This window comes from Hippopotamus amphibius, chromosome 6, assembly GCF_030028045.1.
Source record: "Hippopotamus amphibius kiboko isolate mHipAmp2 chromosome 6, mHipAmp2.hap2, whole genome shotgun sequence".
NCBI classification, from domain to species: Eukaryota; Metazoa; Chordata; class Mammalia; order Artiodactyla; family Hippopotamidae; genus Hippopotamus; species Hippopotamus amphibius.
In genome coordinates, this window is record NC_080191.1 from 121,671,507 (window position 1) to 121,691,654 (window position 20,148).

Sequence of the window (20,148 nt, forward strand, 5' to 3'; positions counted from 1 at the left end):
CTTTACAGAAGGTGGTAGCAGGGACAAAACTGGGCATATGCATCATGCGGTGCAGTCAAGCTGGCAGTGCAGAAAGACCGAAAGGAAAGATCTGGGGACTTCAAGGCTTCCCAAGGCTGGAGAGAGGCTCTCACCACTTCTCTTTGTTGAGCTACTAGAGCTAAAAATTTTTGTAAATTAATTAATAGGAAAGGCTTAAAATGCATAATATCTGAAGTCTTTACATTTAACAAGCAAACTCTTCTAACACACATAAAAACAAGGAGAATACATACATGACCTCATTAGGCGATGACACCAGAGTCTGAACGTGAGGTCCTTCGCAAATATGACTCCTCCTGTGCACCACCACTCACTCAAGTCCCCCACACCCCCACCCTTAAGTAGGCCCTGGAGATGTTAAACCCTTATAGAAGGTGACTAGTTTAAGGGAAAAGTTTTTTTTTTTTTTTAAAGCAATGCAATTATTTATCCTTTAGCTTTTAAATAGCTATGTTGAGACCTAGGTCATAATAGCAACCTTTCAGGTACTAAAACCTGACCCAAAAGTACCAAACTTGCTTCTTTTGACCTTCATGAACTAGCTGTTTACAGTCTCCTGCCAGGCCCCCTGGGGACTCTAGTATCTTACAATTTTCCAGGGGAGAGGTTGAGAGACTCTATGTCATTCTTTCAGTCAACACTAATGGAATTAAACGTCCTCAGGGCCATTTGAGGCTGGTGTGTGAGGGATGTAGCAAGAGAGATCCCCAGTCTCTGCCCCAGGGAACCACCTTCTGCTCACTGCAGCTGTCTCAACAGAAGGTGGTGACTAAGTGCCAGCTCTGTGTGGGGCACAAGGTGTGCTCCTGCCTTTTAGGGGTGTTTTAGTTTCCCAGGGCTGCCGCAGCAAAGTACCACAGACTGGGTGGCTAAAACAACAGAAATGTATTATCTCACAGTTCTGGAGCCTGGAAGTCAAGATCAAGATATTGGCAGAGTTGGTTCCTTCTGGAGGTTTTGAGGGATGACCTGTTCCACGCCTCTCTCATAGCTTCCGCTGGGTTAATGGCCACCTTTGGTGTTCCCTAGCTCATAGATGCATCACCCAGTCTTTGCCTCATGTTCCCCTGGCATTCTCCCTGTGTGGGTCTGTGTCCCAATCTCTCCTTTTTATAAGGACATCAGTCATACTGGATTAGGGGCCCACTGTACTCTAGTATGACCACTGTACTCTGCCATGACCCTATTTCCAAATAAAATCACATTCTGAGGAACTGGGGGTTGGGGCTTCAGCATAGGAATGTTGGGAAGAGGCACAATTCAATTCATAACGAAGGGACTCAGAGTGTAGCTTAGAGACAGGATATATGCCTAGGAAATGAAAAACCACACAAGACAGCATCTGCCAAGGGCCAAATATGGACACTGGGTTCAGAGAAGGGTATTCTCCCCAGAGATGGAATCAGAGAGAAGGCTTTGTGAATGAGCTGGGAGCTAAGCTGATGTGGAAAGAAAGGACTTATATGAGGAAGGACTTAAGTGAGGAAGAAAGGCCTTAATGCAAGCTACAGAGAAGCTGAATAGACATTTTTCCAAAGAAGACATATAGACGGCCAACAGGCACATGAAACGACGTTCAACATCACTAATTATTAGGGAAATGCACATCAAAACCACAATGAGATATCACCTCACACCTGTTAGAATGGCCATTATCAAAAAGGCAAGAAAAACACATGTTGGTGGAAAAGAGGAAACCCTCAAGCACTGTCAGTGGGAATGTAAATTGGTGCAGCAGAGATTCCTCAAAAATTAAAAATAAAACTACCATATGATCCAGTTATTCCACTTCTGGGTATTTATCCAAAGAATGAGAAAACACTAATTCGAAAAGATATATACACCTCTATGTTCATTGCAACATTATTTACAATAGCCAAGATATGGAAACAGCCTATGTGCCCATCAATGGATGAATGAATAAAGAGGTTGTGGTATATATATTTATATACACAATGGAAATTATTCAACCATTAAAAAAAGATGAAATCTTGCCATTCACAATAACATGGGTGAATCTTGAAGTTATTATACTAAGTGAAATAAGTCAAAGACAAATACCATATGATTTCACTCATATGTGAAACATAAACAAACAAAAAGCCAAAATAAATAAACTAAACCAAGCAAAAACAACACATTGACACAGAGAACAGAGCAGTGGTGACCAGAAGAAAAGGGGCATTGGGGTGGAGGGTGAAATGAGTAAAAGGGATCGACTGTATGGTGATGGATGGAAACTAAATTTCTGGTGGTGAGCACACTGTAGTATATATAGAAGTAGAAATATAATATTGTATACATGAAACATATAATGTTATAAACCAATGTGATCTCAATAAAAATTTCTTTAAAAATTTTTAACAAAAAAACAAAAAAAACCCAACAATGGAAGCCGCAAGGCTACAAGTTTAGCCAGAACAAGAGAATGTGGAGCGGTGGACCTGGCAAGGTGTGGGTCACATTAAGGAGAACTTCACATGTCAGGCCATGAGTCTGGACTTAATCCAATAGACCGTGGGAGCCATTAAAGTCTTTTGTCTCCCAAGGAATCCTGTGCCTCAAATCAACAGAAACAACTTTGTATATAAGATATATTTACTTTATAGCTTCTTGTCAAAGCAGAGCGTTTTCATGCTATTCAGAATTCACAAAGCAAATTAAAAAACAGCTTCCCACACTGGATAATTACCTTCACAATCATAAGGTGTTTATTTGTATGGGGATGAGTTTGGTCTTTGGTAGAAGAGTTTTACTTGTTTCAAAATAAAGGGTCAGATTGAACTGATTTATATCAACCTCCTGGGTGAAGAGTCCAGATGGTTTCCATTTGGTTCCAACTGGAAACAGCCAAACTATTTTTATGATCACCCCTTTGTGGACAAGAGGCTTTTGGCCTGCTGCTTGGAAAGTTGAACTCACAATATTGTATGACTCAAAACCCCTATTCAGAAGCCTGACACCCTTTATATTCCTTCCAAATGCATGATTACAAGGACTTGACAACTTTACATTTAGCAGCCATAGAAGAGGCAAAGTATTCCATTTCTACGCTTGCAGAAGGTAGATGTCTGTTTGTCCAAGCCAGTCTTGCCTCAAAGCATCACTGAACGTGAAGAATCATTAGATCAGTGTTTCTCAAACTTCAGCAGCATTAGAGGCACCTGGGGGCCTTGTTAAAACACAGATTGCTAGGCCCTGTCCCCCAAGGATCTGAATCAGTAGGTCTGAGATAAAGCTGGAGAATTTGCATTTCTATTAAGTTCTCAGGTGATGCTGGTGCTGTTAGTCCAGGGTCCAAATTTCAAGAACCACTATTTTAGACTTGAAAGAAAATCAGATTGCCTACTCTTGATTTATTTTGCTGAGTAAAGAAAATCAGAAAGCAGATTGTGGCTCCTAGATGCCTCTTCTCTTCCATGGAAGGCACAGAACAAACAGGGCCCAGACCTGTTTCTGTTCCAGCTTCTCTGTCTCTTCCAAACCCAGTCTGGCCACCTCTGAGCCCCATGGCTCTGTACCAAGGGTCCACGAGAACTGTCAACCCTGGGCCTGGAGGGTGTTCAGTTCTCACTTGGGTGATATCTGGCTTGGCCTATCCTAGTCACAGGCTTGTCAGGTCCATAAAGAGCCAGAAGATGGCTGAAGACTGAAAGTCACCAAAAGGTCATCAGGAATAGGCATCTGCAGATAAGGCAGCTTCCCTGTGTCCCATTCAGCTAGTTTTACCATGTCACCTCAAGGTCCCCAAAGTTCTTGGAAGACCCAACAAGGACTTAGGGGTGTCCTGTCCCCTGGGTCTGCTCCACTTCCCAGCCCAGGCCTCACACCATAGTTTCCAGGAATGTCTTAACTCTCAAGGATTTAGGACTGGCAGTGCCAGCACATGACTTACTTAGATGTGTAGAGGGAGCAAAATTCAACCATAAAACAGTCAGTCTGGGACTTCCCTGGTGGTGCAGTGGTTTGGAATCAGCCTGCCAATGGAGGGGACGCGGGTTTAATCCCTGGTCGGGGAAGATCCCACGTGCCACGGAGCAACTAAGCCCATGCGCCACAACTACTGAGCCTGCACTCTAGAGCCTGCGTGCTGCAATTATTGAAGCCCACTTGCCTAGAGCCCGTGCTCCGCAACAAGAGAAACCACTACAATGAGAAGCCTGTGCACCGCACAAAGAGTAGCCACTGCTCAAAACAATTAGAGAAAGCCCGTGTGCAGCAACGAAGACCCAATGCAGCCAATAAATAAATAAATAAATAAATAATAAAACAAACAAACAAAAACGGTCAGTCCCCAAGCTTGGGATTGATCAGACCCTTACTACAGTACTAATGCCACCCAGGTGGCAAATTCACTTCCCAAAATAAAGCATTATTGCTTATATCATTGGCACAGACCACAGGAATGCTTAGTGGCATTAAGGAATGCAAGGGTCCAGTTCAAAAGTCAAGATGTAATCTTCAAAACAGCTTTATTAGTTCCAAGTCAGGAAGTTACTGGTTGTAATCCAGAAATTATTTTACTTAGGATTTTATCGTGAGTGATAGCTACACAGTGGAAACTGTTGTGACAGGTTGCAAAGTCCAAAGTGTGAATCATCCAACACTAATTACACTTTGCTTCCTTAAGTCCTGCAATCAACAGAATTTATATTCTGGCTAATAAACCTCTGGTGATTACACAGAAAATCACATATGCTCCTTATTGATGGAAAGAAGCTGTTTTAATAAGTTTAAAAAAAAAATCAACCTCAAGAAGAAGGTTCTTCCAGGACCTGGCATCCACAGATGAATATTTGAGTAGTGGTTTACAGTCTGATGCCCACAGGAATGTGTGATGCCCACCTGTTGGTCTCAGAAACAGCTAGATGAGGACCCCCTCTGGGGTGCTTCTGGTTCCATGAAAATTTACACTTGACTTTTGGGAGTTGGCCCATATGGGAAATAGAGCTCTCTCTGGAAGGAATGAGAAGAGGTTCATCAACTGGGAAATAGAGGGCATTCTAGGCAAAGGGAACCACATGAGAAGAGGCTCAGGGGGTGAAAGTGCCTGGAGTGTTCAGCATATGAGAAGTAAGACATTCACTGCAGAGTGGTCATTGGGAGAGGGCTGGAGATGGAGCTGGAAAGGCCAGTGGACCCATGTGGCCAAAAGCCATGAAATGCTGTTACGGAATAAGACTTTCTCCCGTGTACAAAGGGGGAGCCATGATGCTTGTGAACTAAGACAGTGACATAATAAGAACTGGATTTTTTAAAATAATCTCCAGGGACTTACCTGGTGGTCCAGTGGTAAAGAATCCACCTCCCAATGCAGAGGACATGGGTTCGATCCCTGGTCAGGGAACTAAGATCCCATTTGCTGCAGGGCAAGTAAGCCCATGGGCCACAACTACTGAGCAGGTGTGCCACAACTAGAGAGAGAGAAAACCTGCACACCACAACTAGAGAGAAGCCCATGCGCCGCAACAAAAGATCCTACATGCCTCAGGAAAAACAAACAAACAAAAAGAACCTCCAGCAGCTTTGCAGAACTTGTTTTAGAGATCAAGATATCTGGACAATGGGAGACTAGTTTGGAGGTTTTTACAATAGTTCAGGCAAGAGAAGATACAGTGCAGAACTGAGGCTGCAGTGATGGAAAGATAGAGTCTAGATATTTTTAGGAGGGAGAATTGACAGGACCTGGTTGCCAGTTCAATGAGGGTGGTAAGAAAGACTCTGAAATCAGGGACAATTGGGGAATCCTGACAATTATTCAAAGAGAAAATGGGAGGAAGCTCAAGGTAGGGCAAGTCCACATTGGATCTATGGTGTGGCTCCCAGGGGAGGCATGCAGTTGTCAGAAGTACGTATCTGATCCTCAGGGAGGCAGAGACAGAAAGGGGGGACATCTTACACATGATGTTCTCCATCAGGTTGCAGCCATTCCAGGGTTTCAATGATACCAAATCCAGAAATGAAGCTGGGAAGCTAGGCAGTAATATTTACTGTGTACTATAATCCTCTACAACCATCGTTTCCCAGTCATGCTTCCCAGTCAATCTTCACAATGCATCTAGAAGATGAGTATTATGATCTATATGTCAGCAATGAGGACATTTAGATTTGGAGAAGTTAAGTGACTTTCTAGGGAATCACACAGCATTTTTCAGAGAGGTTTTTGTTTTTGTTTTTTGTTTTAATTTTATTTATTTATTTATTATTTTTGGGGGGGTACACCAAGTTCAATCATCTGTTTTTACACACATATCCCCGTTTCAGAGAGGTTTTAAACCTAGAGATTCTGCTCATTTCAGTACACCTCCCTGCCTCAGGCACAACTAGCATTGCTATACCACTGCTAAGCTCTCTAAAACCGAGGAGGGTAAATTAAAGCAGTCGTTGGTGAGCTTGTTTTTGTTTAAAGAACTGAAACATTAGGTAAAAATAGGTTGGAGTGTTTACAGCTGGGGTGGATCAAGCATTACCAGGGACTGAGCATGTACTCACCCTTTCTCCAAGGAATTTGTTTCCCATCCAGAGAAAAGAATTTAGTTCTGCTTGAATTTTAGTTAGAGGCCTGGACCAGGAAATTCCTGTGCTAAAGCAGCATCAGCCTTCCTACTCTCTAGCAGGACACTGAGACTGGCTAGAGGTCTAAATTCTGGAGAGTACCTTGGACTAGCATTTTCCAAATTGCTTACTTTTCATGGACCCAGATGACATTGTCACCTCTCTTACCACCAGTTGGGGGGAGATTTGGATTGTTTTCACCATGGGGATGCAAGTTGGACCAGGCCAATCACCAGCCTGGAAGCTCCCTTCCTCTCCAATGGCACACATTTATGCTATGCTAGCTCAGTTGGGGGTGTGGACTGGCTGAGACCCTTTTGTTTCTTTCCTTGCAAAGCTGAGCAGCTGCAAAGGAATTTGGCCTTTGGCCTTTGGCCTTGGCCCCCTTGGCCTCATGCTTCATCACCGCTGCTTTCTGGCATACCAGAAGGGGGCAAAGAGAAATGAGTGCCACATGCAATCAGTATCCACATCATTAATAATTCTGGGCAGTCAACTTAACTTTTCAAAGGCATTTATATTCATGAAGAGATTTTACCAATAGAAAAATCATGTTATTCATGTTGAAGAGTCATCTCAAGGCATTATTAACTACACTAGGCTTGGAAAAACAGTGAACGGTGAGATGAAAGTTTCCACAATATGATTGCACTCTACACTCTGTTATTCATTAATTCACTCATTTATTCAACAGTTATTAAATACCTACAGTGTGCCAGATACTGTGTAGGATAGTGCACCGTTATATTATTCGTAATGGTTGTCACTTGCTGTCATTCCTATGCCCAGAATGTAAGGACAAATGAGATATGGATGAGTAAGGCTTATGCCCAATAAAACTAAAGGATGGGCTACTTTTCACCCCTCCAACTATCTTTCAAAGGAAAATTAAATCCGGCCTATTTCCTTCAATAATTCGGCAGATTAGATTCATATCCCAATAAACCAATTGAATCTTTTTTTAAACTGTGTTTTTTGGGGGTTTTTTGGTCTTTGGCAAACTAGAATGGCCCAATGTCCAAATTTATCACCTTTCCCTAAAAAGTCAGTTCTCTTTCATGACTTGAAAACATACCCTTGGGACTTCTCTGGTGGTCCAGTGGTAAAGACTTCGCCTTCCAATGCAGGGGGTGCAGGTTTGATCCCTGGTTGGGGAGCTAAGATCCCACATGCCTCGTGGCCAAAAAGCCAAAACATAAAACATAAAATGGAAGCAATATTGTAACAAATTCAATAAAGATCTTAAAAAAAAAAAAGAAAAAATATATACCCTTAGCTATCATCCACTCTTCTCTCTTCTTGCTCTCCCCACACACTAGTCAACATTCACTCTCAGCTTCATGAGGGCAGGAAGTTTTGTCTCTTTTGTTCCTTGTTGGATTGCACCACCTAGAACAGTGCCTGGCACATAATAGGAGCTCAAAAGTATTTTTTGAGGGACTTCCTAGGTGGCACAGTAGTTAAGAATCTGCCTGCCAATGCAGGGACACGGGTTCGGTCCCTGTTCTAGGAAGATCCCACATGCCTTGGAGCAACTAAACTCTAGAGCCCGTGAACCACAACTATTGAGCCTGTGTGCCGCAACTACTGAAGCCCATGCACCTAAAGCCTGTGCTTCACAACAAGAGAAGCCACCGCAGTGAGGAGCCCACATACCACAATGAAGGGTAGCCCCCACTCTCCGCAACTAGAGAAAGCCCGTGTGCAGCAACGAAGACCCAACACAGCCAATAAAATAAATAAATAAATAAATAAATAAATTTATTTAAAAAATTTTTGTTGAATGCTGAATGAATTCAAGTACAGAAAAGTCCCATCTAGCCCTAGGATTAGGTTCTCAAGTCAGCATGTCAGACAAAATTAGTGTGTAGCTAAATGAGCCTTTAAAATCCCTTAAACTGCCCACACATGACAACATAAAAATATACTATCTCTAGGTTCCATGAATTTTCTTCCCTGACTTTGGAACAGATCACTGGTTTTCAGGCGAGCCCCACATGAAGTAGTTGGCTGGGGTTCAGAGGGTCATGTTGCTGACAAAGCATATAACTTCAAACACTTGCAGGCCCCTGGGAAGCAATCGGTTTTGGGACTGGAGATTCAGCTCTCCCATCTCACATGTACGAGTGGATGTCAGCATTATGTCCATGCCTCTTTTCTGTTTCTCCAGCTTCTTCCTGTTTTTTCTTTGCCAAATTCCTGAACTTGTAAATCAAGTGTGAACATGATGCCACCCCACAGCACTGACACTGAACTTTGTGAAAGCTGGATAGAACAAGGGTGAACCAGATTCTAGGACCACTGAACTCAGTCATGAAGTCTACAAAGGCAGGATGGTTCTTCCTCCAAATTTATCCTCCTAGAGCTCAAAAATGTGACAACTCTGAAGGCTCTTTTATAGGACTGAATCTCTGTAAAAGGGCTATCACTTCCCCAGGATCAGCTGACAACACATTCAAGTTCTACTGAGAAATTCCTAGAGACATTAATTTGCTCTTTAGCCAAAGTAAAGGCAACAATTTAAATCTTAAATGAGATTTTTTTTCATACAGAGCAATTTGAGGCTTGCTGTTGTAAAGAATAAAAGATGGGGACTTCCCTGGTGGCGCAGTGGTTAAGAATCTCCCTGCCAGGGCTTCCTAGGTGGTGCAGTGGTTGAGAATCCGCCTGCCGATACAGGGGACACACATTCAATCCCTGCTCCAGGAAGAGCCCACATGCCGCGGAGCAACTAAGCCCGTGTGCCATAACTATTGAGCCTGCACTTTAGAGCCCGTGAGCCACAACTACTGAGCCCATGTGCTGCAACTACTGAAGCCCACGCGCCTAGAGCCCGTGCTCTGCAACAAAAGAAGCCACGGTAATAAGAAGCCTGAGCACCACAACAAAGAGTAGCCCCCACTCACCACAACTAGAGAAAGCCCGTGTGCAGCAACAAAGACCCACCACAGCCAATAAATAAATAAATAAATAAAAGAATCCCCCTGCCAATGCAGGGGACACCGGTTCGAGCCCTTGTCTGGGAAGATTCCACATGCCGCGGAGCAACTAAGCCTGTGCGCCACAAATGCTAAGCCAATGTGCCTGGAGCCCGTGCTCCGCAACAAGAGAAGCCACTGCACTGAGAAGGCTGCACACTGCAAGAAGGAATAGGCCCTGCTCACCGCAACTAGAGAAAGCCCGCACAGCCATGAAGACCCAATGCAACCAATCAATCAATCAATTTCTTTAAAAAAAAAAAGAAAAAAAAAATGTACTGAGTGTTTTCTAAAAGGGCTTCTTAAATGATATGTATTTTTTTGACTATATTGCCAAATGCATCTACTCACACAAGTAAAATCAGTATAATCTTAAAAAATGAAATTGATTTAGCTGGTCGGAGGGCGGAACTAGTGTCTAAAAATAATCAAATACTCTGATCTTTTTATAGGAATCAAGAAAAAAATTAAAGATTTGACTGACGCTGGTCCTTGGTTAGTGAAGTTGTATTTGGCAGATAATGGCATAGATGGAAAAGGAAAAGAAGGAGAAAATGACTTGCTGGAATTCACTCACATTTTAACGTGGTGAGTAGAAGAAAACGAGGTGCTTAGGTTAAATCATGGGGATGATGTTTTATTTCCAGCTAGTTAACAGTGCCAAGTGAGATTTTTCAGCTGAGAGGAAAGCAGTGACCCATCTTCGTCTTGGTACGTGATCTTATGGGAAGGCCTGAAATCCTAAAAATGGCACGGCAGACAGTTGTATATAAGCCCACAAAGGTCTTAAAGAATTTGTTAGAAGCCCCATTTTAAGAAGCTGGCAACTAAGGAAAGGCCAGAGGTATGACCTTCAGATTTTTCTTCCCTAAGGTCAGGATATAATGTAAAATGTAAGTAATGTGACCTGAGGAAGAAAGACAGCCTATTCAAGAGTGAACACTCCTTTGTGTTTGATTACAAAGTTGTCTCAATCTCCTTAGGGAGAAAGAGCTATTCTCAAAAACTTCTGGAAAACGAAATATTTCCTTGCCACGTTTATCTTCACAACCTTGAACGTCTCCACTTTCCTGAATCCACATACCCAGTAGGCCAAGTCACAAGTGACAATCTGCAGCACTGTGAGAAAGCTTTCTGGATTGGCTCTCGGCTACAACATCACAGGACATCAGTACTTTTAGCAACTTGGAGCAATCAAGGGCAATCAGAACATAGCCAAGATTTGAGGCTCGAGGGCTTGATTGATGGCTATTTATTATTTTAGAAGAAAAAGATTCCTTCTCTAATATAGTTCCTTATTCAGGACGGTTGGGAAGATTTACAACTTGGATAGCTTTGCTGCGATTTTCATAATAAATATATTAATAAACTTCATTTTATTTAACTTTTAATATAGCGCTAGATTTTTTTAAATTTATTTATTAGCGCTAGATTTAATACATTGCTGATGTATTATCCTCTTAGTATAGTGCTAAGATTTCGTTAAGAATTTTTGCATCTATGTTCATGAAGGATATTAGTCCATACTTTTCCTGCAATGTCTTCAGCTGGTGTTGGGGATCAGGGTAATTCTGGCCTCACAGAATGAGTTAAGAAGTGTTCCCTCCTCCTCTATTTTATGAAATAACTTGTGTAGAATTGGCATTATTTCAACTGTAAATATTTGGTTGAATTCACTAGTGAAGACATCTGGACCTGGAGTTTTCTTTATGGGAAGATTTTAAAATTTCAACTCAATTTTTTAATAAATAGAGGGCCATTCTGGTTATTTTTTCCTTGGGTAAAGCTTTGTTAGTTTCTGTCTTTTCAAGAAATTTGTTCATGTTATTTACGTTTTCAAATTTATTGGCATAAATGTATTCATATATTTCCTTCTAATCTTTTTCATGTAGGATCTGTAGTGATGTCTCCTTTTCCATGTTTGAAATTGATAATTTGTTTCTCTTTTCCAATTAATCAGATTGGAAATTTATCAATTTTATTGATCTCAAAGAACCAGCTTTTGGTTTTCTCTAATGTTTTTCTTATTTTCAATTTCACTGGTTTATTCTTTTATCTTTATAATTTCTTTTATTCTACTTACCTTGGGTATAATATGCTCTTCTCTTTCTAGTTTATTAAGGTAGAAGCTTAAGTTATTGATTTTAAACCTTTTTATCTCAAATATAAATGTTTATATTAACACTAAGCACTCTTTCATTGCATCCTACAAATTTTGATATGTTTTATCTTTATTGTCATTCAATTCAAGCTATTTTCTAATTTCCCTTTTGATTTCTTCTTTGACCTATGGGTTATTTAAAAGAGTGCTGTTTAGCTTCCACATATTTGATAAATTTTCAGATATTTTTCTTTGGTTAATTTCTAAGTAAATTCTGCTGTGGTTGGAGAACATAGTTGTTTTATGTCCCAGACTATGATCAATCTTGGTAAATCTCCCATGTGCACTTGAAAAGAAAGTGTACTCTGCTGTTATTGGAGGAAATGTTCCATAAATGTCAGTTAGGTCAAGTTGGTCAGCAGTGTTGTTCAAGTCTGCTGTTATCTTTACAAATTTTCTGTTAACTTGCTCTATCCATTATTGAGAGAGAGATAATTGTACTTTGTTTATGTCTCCTTGCAGTTGAATCAGTTTTGCTTCATGTATTTTCAAGCTCTGTTATTAGGTGCATAAACACTTAGAATTGTTAAGTCTCTTGAAGAATTGACCCTCATCATCATTATGAAATCCCTAGTAATATTTCTCTCTTATCTCTGGTATTATTCCCTTCTCTGAAGTCCACTTTTAAATAAATAAATAAATTTATTTATTTATTTGCTGCATTGAGCCTTTGTTGCTGCACAGGCTTTCTCTAGTTGCAGAAAGCAGAGGCTACTCTTCATTGCAGTGTGTGAGCTTCTCATTGTGGTGGCTTCTCTTGTTGTGGAGCACAGGCTTCTAGGCATGTGGGCTTCAGTAGTTGTGGCACACAGGCTCAGTAGTTGTGGCTCACGGGCTCTGAAGTGCCAGCTTAGTAGTTGCAGTGCATGGGCGTAGTTGCTCCGAGGCATGTGGGATCCTCTGGATGAGGGCTTGAACCCATGTCCCCTGCATTGGCAGGCAGATTCTTAACCACTACACCACCAGGGAAGTCCCTCTGAAATCTACTTTGACTAATATTAATATAGGCACTCCAATCTTCTTTTTTTTTTTTTTTTTTATTATTTTATTTTATTTTTTTGGGGGTACACCAGGTTCAATCAACTGTTTTTATACACATATCCCCATATTCCCTCCCTTCCTTGACGCCCCCCCCTCGAGTCCCCCCCCACCCTCCCTGCCCCAGTCCTCTAAGGCATCTTCCATCCTCGAGTTGGACTCCCTTTGTTATACAACTTCCCACTGACTATTTTACAGTTGGTAGTATACATATGTCTGTGCTACTCTCTCGCTTCTTCTCAGTTTCCCCTTCACCCCCCGCCCCCTCCCATACCTCGAGTTCTCCAGTCCATTCTCTGTATCTGCTTCCCTGTTCTTGTCACTGAGTTCATCAGTACCATTTTTAGATTCCGTATATGTGAGTTAGCATACAATATTTGTCCTTCTCTTTCTGACTTACTTCACTCTGTATGACAGATTGTAGTTCTATCCACCTCATGACATATAGCTCCATCTCATCCCTTTTTATAGCTGAGTAATATTCCATTGTATATATATGCCACATCTTCTGTATCCATTCATTTGTTGATGGGCATTTAGGTTGCTTCCATGTCCTGGCTATTGTAAAGAGTAAGTTGGTACAGCCACTATGGAAAACAATTTGGAGGTTCCTTAAAAAACTACAAATAGAACTACCATATGATCCAGTAATCCCACTCCTGGGCATATACCCAAAGAAAACCATAATCCCAAAAGAAACTTGTACCATAATGTTTATTGCAGCACTCTTTACAATATCCAATCTTCTTTTGATTAATATTAGTATGATATATCTATCTCTATCCTTTTACTTTTAACTGATCTATATTTTTATATCCAAGTTGGGTTTCTTGTAGACAGAATATAGTTGAGACCTTTTCTAAAAAATCCATTTGGACAATCTGTCTTTTAATTGTTGTTTAGACCATTATATTTAATATGATTACCAACATGGTTGGATTTTTAATCTACCAGCATGCCATTTGTTTTCTTTTGTATCATTTGTTCTTTGTTCAATTTTAACTAATTTTCTGCCTGTTTTTGGATTAATATTTATAATTCCATTTTTATCTCTTTTATTGTTTCATTAGCTATACTTGTCTTTTTAGTGGTTGCTTAAGTGTTTACACTATTCATGTTAGTTTATCACAATTTACCTTCAAATAATATACTATTTCACTTATAGTGTAAGAATCTTACAACAGTACCTTTCCATTCCCTCCCACTCCTTGTTTATTGCTGCCATATATTTTACTATTACAAATGTTATAAATCTCAGAATACATTATTATGTTTGTTTTAAGAAGTTATTTTTTTAAATAAGAGGGGACAGTCTTTTATACTTAATCACATATTTACCATTTCTAGTGTTCTTCGTTCCTTTGGATGTATCCAAATTTCTATCTAGTACCATTTTCCTTTTTTTTTTTTTTTTAAACACTTCATGGATTTGTGTCTCATCCTTGTTCAGGGGCCATGCTAATCTTCTCTGTACTGTTCCAGTTTTAGTATATGTGCTGCTGAAGACAGCATTAGTATCATTTTCCTTTTATCTGAAGGACTTTCTTTATACATTTCTTATAGTCCTGACCTGCTGGTGATGAATTCTCTGAGCTTTAGTATGTTTAGAAAGTCTTTTTTGCCTTCACTTTTAAAGAATTGTTTTTTGCTGGGTATAGAATTCTTTGTTGACAGTTAACAATTTCAAGATGTTGCTTCACTGTCTTCTGCTTGCATTGCTTCTGAAGTCTGCTGTCACTTTATCTTTGTTTTTTTAAAAAATATTTATTTATTTATTTATTTATTTATTTGGACGCACTGGGTCTTGGGGCATACAGGATCTTCATTGCCACACGTGGGAACTTCGTTGCAGCATTCGGAATCTTTAGTTGTGGTAAGCAAACTCTCAGTTGTGGCACATGGGATCTAGTTCCCCAATCAGTGATCGAACCTGGCCCACCTGCATTGGGAGCATGGAGTCTTAGTCACTGGACCACCAGGGAGGTCCCCTGTCTTTGTTCTTTTGAACATAATTTGTCTTTTAAGATTTTCTCTTTACTTTAGTGACCTACAACATAAACTCATAAAGACAGCTTAGTCCAGATTTAACATCCATGGTCTTTGTATCATTCATCCATTCTGGGCCTTTTCAATCTTACTCTATCTAATAGGCAGTGGGTGACTTTCTGATGTGACTTCTGAAGTGAGCTACATGCTCACCTCAAGGACAGCGTCCCTCCCCATTTCCACTTTTGCAGATCTAACACTCATTTTCCTTCTGTACCTCTCTGCAGTGCTGACAGGCTGGTGCCCTGGAAGTAGAAGCACCATCTTCACAACCCTCCACCCCTACCCTAGTGAGTCTAGTTCTGGGCCAGATGTAGAGCAAGTTGGAGGATGATCAAATAGGCTCCAGGAGCACTCTGAGGAACAGATTTATGGCTCTTTGCTTTTTATCATTGAGGATCCTAAGTGTCTACAAAGGAAGGGGTCAGTGGATAAATGGGGAGGTAAGGGACTTGTCGGGGGCCTGCTAGCAAAGTCCGCTTAACTGAATATTTACTTGGGGTGGCTTATGCATATGCATTTATGTTGGGGTAAGATTTGGTGATGGAGATTACAGAGCACTAACCACCTGCCTGCCCACTGGCCCTATTCACCTCGGTACCAGGTGGGTCTAGCCACACCTTCCACTGGTCCAGGGTCAAGGGATATCATGCCTTTTGTTTGTGATGAGAACTTACCTAGCTCTGCTGCTTAAGTCTACCCCTAAAGTCAGTGTCAGTGGCTTCTCTGAGTTTAAGGCAGGAACCCTGCTGGTCCCCCTCTCATGAACCAGGCCTCCCCCTGACCAGGATTCATCTAACAGTGGTCTATAGCAGTGGTCCCCAACCTTTTTGGCACCAGGGACCGGTTTTGTGGGAGACACTTCTTCCATGGATTGAGGTGGGGGGGATGGCTTCAGGATGATTCAAGCACATTACATTTATTATGCACTTTATTCCTATTATTATTACATTGCAATATATAATGAAATAATTATTCAACTCACCATAATGCTGACAGGAGGCAGAGCTCAGGCAATAATGTGGGCGATGGGGGCAGCTGTAAATACAGATGAAGCTTCGGTTGCTCACCCACCGCTCACCTCCTGCTGTGCGGCCCTGTTCCTAACAGGCCACAGACCAGTACCAGTCCCTGGCCTGGGGGTTGGGGACCCCTGGACTATGGGGCTGACAGAACAGTACAGTTACTTAAAGCTGACCGTTAGTCAGATTTTGCCTTTTGCTCTGACCACACTAAACATGACAGCAGGAACTGGTTACACAATTTGTAGGGAACCAGTGCAAATGGAAACTCATGGGCCCCTGTTCAAATACTATTAAGAATTTCAAGATGATGATAACAGAGCACTAAACCTAGTGAGGAGCCCTTCTGAGCATCGGGCCTTGTGCAGCTGCTGGCTCTGTGTCACAGGGACGTAAATACCACTAAAAAGATGCACCTGTGCCAGGAATGCCTTTCCCGTGTTTTTTTTCGTTCTGACATTAAATACTCAAATCTTTTTGTTCTCTTTTTTAAGGTGTAAAGGTTGAGAGCTACTGAAAAGTAAAACATTTTCTTGGTATATATGAATCATGCTTCATAGTTATTTTCAAGTAGACTGCCTGAGCTCACATCTCTGCTCCATGATTTAATCTCAGGCAAGTTAAATAACTTCTCTGTATTTCAGTCCCTCATGTGTAAAAATGGGGATAATAATAGTGTCTAACTCAAGAAACTGTTATAGGGTAAATGAAATCATATATGTAAGGTGTTAAATATAGTACCTAAGGCTCCAGCTAGCACCTTTATACAAATTAGAAAAAGAGCCCCTCTGGGCAGATGAATTAAAAGGCATTACCTCTCACCAATGAGTCAGAGGAAGTTACCCCTTCCAGGTCTATGCTTCATGCCCAGGACTTGGCAAACAGAGCTAGGCTGGCTTTCAGCCCCACTCACACCCTTGGAAGGCCCCTCTGTGCCAAGCACAGGTGACTAAGCATGTGGGTGGCCATGGTCACATCTATGCATAGTGATTGCTCCATAAAACCACAGCTCTTGTGAGGCTGTGTGGTGTAGTGGTTAAATCCATGACCTCTTTGGGGTCATGAACAGAAAAGGGAAAAAAAATCCACAGCCTCTGGACTCAGACCTAGATATAGAATCGCTGAGTTGTAAAGTCTGTCTTCAACACTCTCCACTCTCCTTCTGTGCTTCCGCTTTCTCCATTTCCTCCTTGAAGCATCCCTGCTCTCCCTCATCTCATCTGAAAAGAAATGGACACAGTCAGGCAGTTTGGGAAGCCAAAGCCTGTCCAGTCCTGATTAGACACAGTGTTTCCTTGGGAGCAAGACCTTCAAGAGGCAGAATCTCGCAGGACCATTCGGCCCTGGCCTTAAATTCTGGCTGCCTAATCAATAGAAAATGTGTACAGGGAGCAAGAGAATGGTTTTGTATTCACTATTGACCCTAACTGAAATTTCGCATCCCAAGTACATGGTAAGGACTCAAAATTGTTTTATTGATGGTCATATGATAATTTCAGAGCAGAGGCCATGTATTAAATTCCTTTTAATCCCTGCAATGTTAGGCACTTAATATGCATTTAGTAAGTAGGCACTCGGAATTAATAGCATCATTGATACTGCATTTTGCAAGATTCTTTCATAGAAACTGCTTCATTTTTTTTCCACAACCTTATGAAATAGGTAGAACTGCACTTTTGAGGCCAAATTTACAGATGAGGACAGTAAGACCCAAGAGGGCACATGGCCTGCCCATGATCACAGGGTTGACAAGAGGCAAAAGCTGACCAGGAACCCAGGCCTTCACCAGATTCCATGACCACTCACCATGCCTGAGATTCCCGAAGTCCACTTGGCAGGCCAAGGCCAGGACATGAAGGAATTTTCAATAAGCCTCAAAGTGATTAGAAAAATAAAGACAGGTAGAATGTTCATTTTTTCTGTGGCATGTGGGAACTTCCCAGAATGTTCATTTTTCATAAAGCCAAACTTACTTGATTTAAAAAGCTACCCTTGGGACTTCCCTGGTGGTGCAGTGGATAAGAATCCACATGCCAATGCAGAGGACATGGGTTCAATTCCTGGTCTAGGAAGATCCCACATGCCTCGGCACAGCTAAGCCTGTGCACCACAACTACTGAGCCTGTTCTCTAGAGTCCATGAGCCACAACTACTGAAGCCCGCACACCTACAGCCCGTGCTCTCCAACAAAAGAAGCCACCACAATGAGAAGCCCACGCACCACAACGAAGAGTAGCCCCTGCTCGCCACATCTAGAGAAAGCCTGCTCGCAGCAACGAAGACCAAACGCAGCTAAAAAAAACAAAACAAAACCAAAACCAAAATGCTATCCTATATTTAAGACAGTGCCCTTCCTAATTTTATATGAAAATATTTGTTCTTTTATTGTGCTGCTAGGTGAGAGTTATTAGACATACTAAAAGTTGCCAAACTGACCTTTGTCTGTCCCCCCAAGTTACTTGACATTTTACTGGTGGGTAAAACCTAAAAGCTCTGCCAATAATACACCATATCATTTGAATAAATAAATGAATGGAAGATTTAAGGCAACTAAAAATCCTTACCCTACCAACTTACTTAGGAGAGGCATCCAAACTAGAGAGATTAATTTGGGAAAAAAACTGGATTCAGGATATCTCCAGTTTCAAATTGGGTCAGTGCCACATCTTTGGGAGAGAGGTTGGGGAGGGTGGAGAGGACCTTAAAAAAAAAGAGCATACTTCAAAATAACTGGATTGCGTTTCTTTGAGTAACCACGCTTGGCACAACACCACTTTGTTTTGTCATTTTCTCTGGTCAGCCTGATCAAATACTCTGCCCACTTAAGGGAGATTGACCTTGGAAACAATGTCCTGGGAGAAATGGCTGCTGTTGATATCCTTGAAGCACTGAGAGACAGAAAGACAGGTAGGGAGTTTTCAGTTTGTGTTCCCCTCCATCTGTCCACTCCTTCCCAAATGCTGCACTACTCACAATTTGCTCCACTTTTTCCACTACATAACTGGCTTGAGCTAAGAGCTGACCAGGAGCACTGTCACAGGCCGGCCACTGTTGTGTCAGTTTGCCCTGTGATTTGCAAAAAGTTCAAGGGCTCTTAGGATGTCCAATGTAGTCTTTGATCTAAGCAATGAATGTCGTTGAAGTGAAATTTTCTCCATTGCTCTTTCTTTTCTCCCTCTTCTCTCATCCTCACCTATTCTCTGAGGAATTGTCTCCCATTCTCTATTCTTCTCCCCAATCTGACCTGCAAAGATTTCTCCAGGTATCAACTGGAAAACTCAAGTACCAGCTCTCATAGGATTCTGATGTGCTTCCTGGATCATCAAAGAATGGTTACAGTGTGACTGGCACAGAGAGAGCATTAAGGGTGTTTTATGATCATGTAACCCTTTGACACTGAGAGAATCACATATGGAACAAGCTGTTTAGTGTTGGCCACACCTGTACTCTCCTTCACAGTATGCATGACCAGAATTAATGATAACCACTCTTACTGCTAATAGAGAGATGAGGAAATGTCATTTCAAATAAAGCCCAATGAAAGACATCATAAACACAGTTGAAAATCCAAATTCAATGTTAACAAAGCGAGGAGAACTATCTGGTAGGTTATGTGGAGAGAAGTAAGGAATACAAGCATCCAGTCTTTTACCATTTCTACAATAAAACGGTCTTAGAGACATGACATAATTTTAGATTGCAATTTTTTAACACTGGAAGTTTTAGAATAATAATATTACTGTCTACTTCATTGCCACTTTTAAACTAAAACTACTGTATTGCCATTTCTTAACAGCCAATCAAATGAGTCTAAGATTTTAAGATTTGCCCTTTATTTTCAGAGAAACAGAATATCTACTTTCTAGTCCATTTGAGTTGAATTCAAACTCAACAGAACTATTCTGTTAAAATTAATTCAAATTTAATTTTAGGCTCAATAAACTGAAGGCAGGTTAATGTTTTCTTTTGGTTTCTCTCTGCATTGTAGCAATCTTTTCATTACACACTGCATCAGAAGACATTATAAAGCTGCAGGCAGTGTACTGAGCATCTCTGTAGTAGGTGCTAATGATGGGTGGTCTCAGATGGTTTGAAGGAAAATTATCACTGAGTACATATTTGGAGCTGCAAAACATCGTGCTTTCTTAGTAAATGGTTCAATTTGCATAAATAAGAAGATGATCATGAAATACCCACCTGAAAATATTCATTTAAAAACATTAAAATGTAATTTCTAGTTCAAGAAATCAGTTTTTTCCCAAATGTGGTAATATAGATGAGTAGTTCTAATATGTCCATATTTTGA

General features: G+C 41.1%; 1 protein-coding gene and 1 non-coding gene across 2 annotated transcripts in view; one reads left to right on the forward strand and one right to left on the reverse strand.

Annotated features, from left to right (window-relative positions):
- Positions 1 to 16,349, forward strand: part of LOC130854956 (uncharacterized) — a 40,433-nt gene extending 24,084 nt beyond the window's left edge. Inside the window, exons 8-9 of the mRNA XM_057737789.1 lie at positions 10,028 to 10,163; positions 16,337 to 16,349. Of these exons, the coding sequence (XP_057593772.1) occupies positions 10,028 to 10,163; positions 16,337 to 16,349 (149 nt within the window). The remainder of the gene's footprint in view (positions 1 to 10,027; positions 10,164 to 16,336) is intronic.
- Positions 14,180 to 14,286, reverse strand: LOC130856178 (U6 spliceosomal RNA). Its single transcript, XR_009054475.1, has one exon. It is a non-coding gene; the product is annotated as a U6 spliceosomal RNA (small nuclear RNA).
- Positions 16,350 to 20,148: the final 3,799 nt, after the last annotated feature.